The sequence below is a fragment of the Octopus sinensis genome, linkage group LG15 (assembly GCF_006345805.1).
Source record: "Octopus sinensis linkage group LG15, ASM634580v1, whole genome shotgun sequence".
Classification (NCBI taxonomy): Eukaryota; Metazoa; Mollusca; class Cephalopoda; order Octopoda; family Octopodidae; genus Octopus; species Octopus sinensis.
Genome location: NC_043011.1, coordinates 56,046,881 through 56,055,581, shown reverse-complemented (window position 1 = coordinate 56,055,581; position 8,701 = coordinate 56,046,881). Strand labels below are relative to the sequence as shown.

The 8,701-nt window shown below is 35.8% G+C and overlaps 1 protein-coding gene across 1 annotated transcript in view; it reads right to left on the bottom strand.

Moving 5' to 3' along the window:
• Positions 1-8,701, bottom strand: part of LOC115219862 (cilia- and flagella-associated protein 58-like) — a 72,443-nt gene that overhangs the window by 37,236 nt on the left and 26,506 nt on the right. The window contains exons 8-9 of the mRNA XM_029790155.2: positions 7,340-7,477; positions 3,090-3,249 (exon numbers count right to left, since the gene is read on the bottom strand). Of these exons, the coding sequence (XP_029646015.1) occupies positions 3,090-3,249; positions 7,340-7,477 (298 nt within the window). The remainder of the gene's footprint in view (positions 1-3,089; positions 3,250-7,339; positions 7,478-8,701) is intronic.

Genomic DNA, 8,701 nt, shown 5'->3' with positions numbered 1-8,701 from the left:
AAGAGAGGGGGAGAGATTTGTAGAGGAAGCAGAGAGGTCTCTATACTCTTGCTCTGTATAAAAGTACACCAAGGCAAAAGAATAATATCTAAAGTGTGATTGAGAGGTCTTGGAAATGTAGACAGGTTGAAAGTGTGGGATATATAAAAATGGACTTCTAAAAGGGAGTGCGTGTGTCTATGTCTATATAATGGGAAGTGTGGAGCATGACAAATGTAGTTATGAAGTTGTGTTAAAATTGCAGCATTGAATAAAATACTTGAAATAAGCTGAGAATAAAATAGAGTAGATTTATGGATATAAATATATATATATATATATATATATATATATATAATATATATATATATAACATATATATATATACATACATATATATATATATATACATATATACATATGATTGATTGATTGATGATTGATTGATTGATTCTAGTTTCAGCTTATGAGCTGTGGCCATGCTGGGGCACCGCCATTTGGTGTTGCTACTTGGTTTCACTTCATGGAGGTTTTCTAGCAACTGCTATTTGGTGCATGAGAGAGTTTGATGCAGCTGCCCTCATCTGCCCCTCCTGCCGTGAAGTTGGTTCATCTGGGACACCTGACAGGAAGAGATCCAGCTTCATTTTAAAGACATCTGTATCCCCCCATGCAGGTCTCTCAGGTTCTCGGGAGGATATTGAAGAGCTGTGGGCCTCGGAAACCCAGGCTATCACAGAATCTTGTCCGACATCTTGATGGCAGGTTTGGAGTCCTAGGCACCACGCAGTGGCGCCCAGTTCTGGCATTTGCGTAACTCTCGATGCCAAAGTTCAGGACACTTCCCTCCAGGATCTTCCAGATGTATATTATGGCATATCTTTCCGCCTACACCCAGGGATATAATTTTAATCTCTTGAGTCTTTCCAGTAGCTTACATTCTGCATAGAGGCTATCTTCTTTGTGTAGCTTCGTTGGTCGCCTCAAGTTCTGTGATCAACTTGACACTGGATGGTGACCATAGCTGAGAGCAATAGTCAAAGTGGCTTAGGACAAGTGTCTCCAGAGGACCATCATGGTTTCTTGTTCTCTTGTTCTAAAGGTTCTAAGAATCCATCAGCCAGCCGTCTACATTTCATTGTCAGTTTAGCAACATGTACATGAAAGGTCGCGTCATCACTCATGTGAATACCCAGGTCACGCACTGATTGTGCCTCTGGGATTGCAATCCCTCCGGGTCCAGTGTATTCATGGGGATTGCATTCAGTTTTGCATGCTGATAGTATAAAGCTTGAAACTTTCCAGCATTGAACTGCATGCTATTCTTTTCAGCCCACTTGTATATTTCGTCCCTCACATTGCAGGTGTTTAGTGTCCTCAGGGTTCTGTATTGCCTGTGAAACTTTTGTATCATCTGCATAACTTGTGATCGTGGCTCTTGCGTGGCTGAGGCCTGTCTTGAGAGGGCCATTATGAACAGTAGTGGTCCCAGAACAGTGCCCTGCGGACACCGCTCACTATTTGTGTGTTAATGGAGGTGGCCCCATTGGCTACTACACCTGACTTCTATCCTTCAAGAAAGTCATGAAGCCATTCTCCCAGTTTTCCAACTATGTTGAGATCACGCAGTATGTATTATATATATATACATACATACATACATACATACATACATACATACATATATATATTGTCTATATATATATATGTATGTATATATATATGATATATATATATTATATATATAATATATATATTATATATATATATATGATATATATATATATATATATATATAATATATATATATACCGATATATATATACATATATATATGCTAGCATGGAGAACGGACGCTAATGATGATGATGATGATGATGATGATATATATATATTACATATATACATATATATATATCATATATACTATATATATACATACATAATATAGAATACATTATATATACATATATAATATATATGTATATATTGTTGTATATATATATATATATATATATATATATATATATATATATATTATATTATATATATAATATATATATATTATATATATAATATTATATCTATATATTATATCTATCTATATATCTATATTATATTTTTTTTTTATTATTATTATTATCTTATTATTATTATTATTATTATTAATTATTATAATTAATAGTAATTGTTATTAACTTTTATAGCGTTAAATCTTATGAACTGTACCACGGATTTAATTATTATTTTCATCTCTCATATATGTTTGCCCTTTTTTTTTTTTTTATATATAAAAAACATTAGCCAAATATTATAATATCGTACTTATTGATTTATATATACACTATTATATATTTTGTTTTTTTGTTCTGTTTACCTTCCTTTTTGTACCAATGTGTATTTAATTATATAAGTGTAGCATTATGATGTCAGTTTTTATATTTTACATTTTTATATTTTATATTTATATGTATATGATTGTAAAATATTTTTTCACTATTATAACAAATTTATTTAATTCTCTGAAGAGGCCGTGGGCATCCTTGTTAATGCCTCATTTATACCTGCCTTTATGGCTTATAGGTTAAATGAGGTATGACTGTCCTCACTGCCGAAACAGCTGTCCAGTTTTGATTTATTTGCATATTATATTTGAAAATTTTTTACTTATATCTCTTTATCGTTTTACTATTACTGTTTATATCTCATTTCATTTTATGTATTGCCTTTCTCATATGTAATGGGTATTAAAGTATGGATTGAGTATCATCGGATAGTTGATGTTTTACTGATTTAAGTATATTTCTCCATTCTCTAATTTTGTAGTATATATATATATACACACATATATACATATGTATATATGTGTGTGTGTGTATAAACACACACATGCATGCATAAGCATGCACGCATGCACACACACACACACACCACACACACACACACACACCACAAATCCATAGATTTCTGTTCTAGTTAGTGAGAGAGGGCAATGGTAAATGTTCTGTAATTGCATCTAACATCTTTCAGCTAACATCACAAACACAACAACAACAACAACAACAACAACAACAACCACATATATATATTTTCGTAAGGTTCCTTTTTACCTTTCTCCAGAACATTGATCTGGGACTTCAGCATCTCCTTTTCTTTCTCCCCTTCGACTTTGGTGTCTTCCAGAGCTTTTAATTTCCTGCTGATGGTGTCTTTGTTTTTGTTCAGCCGTTCGCATTCTCGTTTCAAGATTGCTACTTCATCTTCTTTTTGCTACCCAAAGTTATTAGAAACAAAAGTTGGAGTGGGGTGAGAAAGGATGAAAAACAAAAAAAAAACAAGAAAATTTTGATCATAAATAAATAAATGGGTAAAAGTGCAAAAAAACGGATGGAAAATATCTGACTGAAAAAATTCTGAAAAAAATATTTGAATGAATGGAAAAAAAATAAATGTAAAAAATTTCATAAATGAATAAACAAAATTTCAATTTTGCTTCTGAGGAAGGATTTTGAGGAAAATAAAAGATAGAAACCAGTTTGTTTTTTGATTTCTCATTTTTTTCTTTCTTTTCTTTTTTTGTTACCAGCAAATTTAAAGTGAGAACCATGACTTCTTTCGTCAGCAGGAAATTGTTAAATACCAAACAAAATAATAATAATAATAATAATAATATATAGTAATAATAATAATAATGATAATAATAATATAATATACTAAAATATAATAACATAATAATAAGTAATAATAATAATATGTAATAATAATAATAATAATAATAATAATAATAATAAAAAATAATAATAATAGTAATAATATAATAATGATAATAATAATAATAATAATAATGATAATAATAATAGTAATAATAATAATAATAATAATGATAATAATAACAATGTAGGTACAAGTATGGCGGTAGGCACAGACACGGTTGTGTGGCTGAGAAGTTTGCTTTCCAACCACACGGTTCCAGGTTCAATCCCACAGTGTAGCACTTTGGCAGTTGTCGTCTACTATAGCCCTGGGCTGACCAAAACCTTGTCAGTAGCTCCGGTAGATGGAAACTGAAAGAAACCTGGCATACACACACACACACACACGCGCACGCACACACAACACACACACACATACAGCTAAGTAAAACATTGCTATACATACAGGCATGTCCTTTACAACCATGACCCACACTAACACACACAATCTCTCCTCTGTCTAAACACCCCTACAACCCATCTTTTGTACATACCCCCCCCCCCCATCTCACTACCCATGATCACCACGCACTGCAGGCCCCTCCACTCTCCCTCACATGCCTGGCTGCACTCTAACCCTAACCCCACCCTCCCAACCACTCTAGTTTCTCACTCTCATTCATTACAGCCATGTCTTATCCATCTCCTCTGAGATTTTTTACATCTATTATCTTATTTTCTCCTTCATTTACTCATTTACTCATTTACTTGTTTCAGTCATTTGACTGCGGCCATGCTGGAGCACCGCCTTTAGTCGAGCAACTTGACCCCGGGACTTATTCTTTTTGTAAGCCCAGTGCTTATTCTATCGGTCTCTTATGCCGAACCGCTAAGTAACGGGGACGTAAACACACCAGCATCGGTTGTCAAGCAATGCTAGGGGAACAAACACAGACACACAAACACACACACATACATATATATATATATATACATATATACGACAGGCTTCTTTCAGTTTCCGTCTACCAAATCCACTCACAAGGCATTGGTCGGCCCGGGGCTATAGTAGAAGACACTTGCCCAAGATGCCATGCAGTGGGACTGAACCCGGAACCATGTGGTTGGTAAGCAAGCTTATGTTTTAAGTTCATTTATTTATTTTTCCATTCATTCAAATATTTTCTGGAATTTTTTCACTCAGATATTTTCCATCCGTTTCTCATTTATTTATTACAATAATCAAAACGGTTTTACGTAGGTACTTTTCTTGATTTTTTTTCCTTTCATCCCCTCTAAACATCTCTCCTCACACTTTTATGGAACATCCCCTTCTTTTCCCCTTTGTATACTTTACCCATCACCACCATAGTTCCCTCTAGATAGGCCTTAGTACATCTCCAACACCAACTATTTCTCTCTTTCTCTTTGTCTTTCTCTAACTCTCTCTCTCTCTCTCTCTCTACTAACTCTCTCTCTCTCTAACCTCTCTCTCTAACTCTCTCTCTCTCTAACTCTAACTCTCTCTCTCTCTAACTCTTACTCTCTCTCTCTAACTCTCTCTCTCTCTAACTCTTACTCTCTCTCTCTAACTCTAACTCTCTCTCTCTCTAACTCTTACTCTCTCTCTCTCTCTAACTCTAACTCTCTCTCTCTCTCTAACTCAAACTCTCTCTCTCTCTAACTCTAACTCTCTCTCTCTCTCTCTCTAACTCTAACTCTCTCTCTAACTCTTACTCTCTCTCTCTCTCTAACTCTAACTCTCTCTAACTCTTTCTCTCTCTCTCTCTAACTCTTTCTCTCTCTCTCTCTAACTCTAACTCTAACTCTCTCTCTCTCTCTAACTCTAACTCTCTCTCTCTAACTCTAACTCTCTCTCTCTACAACTTCTACTCTCTCTCTCTCTCTCTCTCTCTCTAACTCTAACTCTCTCTCTCTCTCCCTTTGCTCTCCTGTTGTAGCCAAATATCTCCTCTGCAATAAGACAATCTCTGTCCCTCCATCATTCTCTAACCTCTCACCTGGCACACACCCACCTCCCCTCAGTTCCATTCCTTCTCTCAGCTGAGATATCTTTTGTCATGCGAGCTACTTAGGGTGACCCCACGGGTGCCACATAAAAAGCATTAGTACACTGTGTAAAGCCTCCCTGCACCTCCATCTTACACAAATTCATCCACTTCAAGGGACCAGCCCTTTATGCAACCCTCTTCAGCCAGCATCATGTATTCTATATACTTTCAGGACCAAACCAATGCAGTCTTCTCTCTCGGCACAACCCCGTCTGATTCCTCTTTTCCCTAATTTTTCTCTCAGTGCACAAGCTCTTCATCATACATGCACACTGACGTTGCACAGCCAACAGAATATCCTAGCTGCATTTTCTCCGTAGTCTTTGTCTGTCCTCCGCACCTAGGATACAACTTGGAACTAATGGATGACAAGCAGACAACTCAATCATGTTGTTCATTATATCATTACTTTTTATCATCATCATCGTTTAACGTCCATTCTCCATGCTAGCATGGGTTGGACGGTTCGACCGGGATCTGGGAAGCCAGAAGGCTGCACCAGGCTCCAGTCTTATCTGGCAATGTTTCTACAGCTGGATGCCCTTCCTAACGCCAACCACTCCGTGAGTGTAGTGGGTGCTTTTTACGTGCCACCTGCAAGGTGCCAGGCGAGGCTGGCAACGGCCACGGTCGGATTGGTGTATTTTACGTGCCACCAGCAAAGAAGCCAGTCGAGGCGGCGCTGGCATCGGCCACAAGTCAGATAGTGCTTTTTACGTACCACCAGACCAGGGATCCTGGCTGGTTCAATTCGATTTCGATTTCGATTTCGCTTGCCCCAACATGTCTTCACAAGCAAAGGGGGTTGGCATAGGTGCCTGTCGTCGGATGAGGTTCTATATCGACTTCGCTTGCCTCAACAGGTCTTTGTGTCCAAGGGAGGAAAGGCATGCATAAGTGGGCTGGACTCACTTGTCCTGCCTGGTCTTCTCACGTACAGCATATTTCCAAAGGTCTCGGTCGCTGGTCATTTCCTCAGTGAGGCCTAAAGTTCGAAGGTCGTGCTTCATCACCTCATCCCAGGTTTTCCTGGGTCTACCTCTTCCACGGGTTCCCTCAACTGCTATATATATAATATATAATGAAATTATTGTATACAGTGCTCAGGTGCACCACAACTTGTCAAAAGTGCGTATAAAGTATATGCATTAATGTACAAATGTCTGGGAAGTGAACGGTGTATGAGTCAGATACATGCTTGTGTGTGTATGGAGGGGAGAATATCAGGTGTAGTGTTGGCAAATCTCAGGAAGCATGGAAGTTTTGAAGGATGCAGTGCTCCTCAAAGTTATAACAGCTGTTCTCAAAATGAAGCCTTAGTTTTTTTTTTATTTTAAACAAAAAAAAAACCCCAACAATTAAGTGAGGATTAAGCTAATCCTCATTTGAAAGATATAAATTTACATTGTTAAACTGAATGAAAGCAAAGATAGAGAAGATACAAGATTCACTGCTTTTCTCTCTCTCTCTCTCTCTCTCTCTCTCTCCTCTCCCTCTCCCCTATCTTCTCTCTCTCTCTCTCTCTCTCTCTCCTGTGTATGGAAAACATGTCCAGTTTAAAAACCAAAACGTATTGAAAAGTCCGTGAATTCTTACCTTCAGTTCCTGGTTTTTAAAGACAAGTTCTTGGTTCAGCTGTTCGCCCACTTCCAGTTGATTCTTGAAGTCAGAATCCAGCTTGTGCAGCTTCGTTTCAAGCACTTTGTTATCCCGAACATTTCTTTCCAAGTGAACCTGAAAGCATACATTATACATACAATGCATACATGTGTAATATATACTGCATATATATTATGTAGTATATATATAATACAAATAAGAAAATGGAGAAACAAATTTAGTTTCTTCATCAACTTACAGATATTATAACGTTGGATTATTTATTCATTTTACAAATGGGAACATCAAAAGCATACAAAAATATTATATAAAACAATAGATAAGATAATAATAATACAAATACAGATTTTTGAAGTCATATTATAAATTAATGAGATCCTAAAAATTACTTCTTACAGCTGTTTCAGCCTATGGTCTTAGGTGAATCTAATTTTCTTTGCCTATAGATGTCAACATACTAAGGTTGTAGGCATTTAAAAAATATAATACTTATATTTATATAGTATATGTAAGATATATATATATATATATATATATATATTATATATTATATATATATATGTATAATATATATATATGTATATATATATTATATATATATATATATATATATATATATATATATATATATATATATATAATATATACAATATATATAATACACATGTAATAGATATATACTATGTAATATATATATATTATTTTCAATTTAAGATACTGCAAACAATTATGGTTTCTGATCAGACATGCGTTATCTTCTTGTCAAAGACTCTGTAGCAAGGCACAAAGAAGCCAGCACCATTTTCAAACAGCAAGATCTCGCCTGCAACCATTATTTAAGGAAAAGACAAAAACATTTTCCCTCTCATTCTTCTCATACTGATGCTGAGCAAGACTTTGAAGCCAGGAGCACACAGCAGACTTTTGTCCTGCCGTGATACCACATGCATTGTCTCCAGAGGTTATTGAACTTCACGTGTATGAGAGAGAAGGCCAACTACACACTGCTGTGAAGATGGTTATTGAAAGCAAACCCCTTGTATGAAGCACGTGTAAATAAATGGATTGAATTTACTCCGCCTGGGAACTTCGTTCTTCGTATTTCCAGCTTCTTGAATCAACAGAATAATTATAATAGAAGAAGAAGATACCCCGAAAGTATCGTAAAAAACCTTCCTGCCATTATAAACTGGTGACCCCAGTCTAAAAGGATTTTCAGCAGCCAAAAGCTTCTATCGTTGTTAAAATGGCTCACCCTGGGGTATCTTCTTCCATTGCAACTCTATTATTTGATCAGGACATATTCATGTAAACTAATTTTTATCTTCTTATCATTAT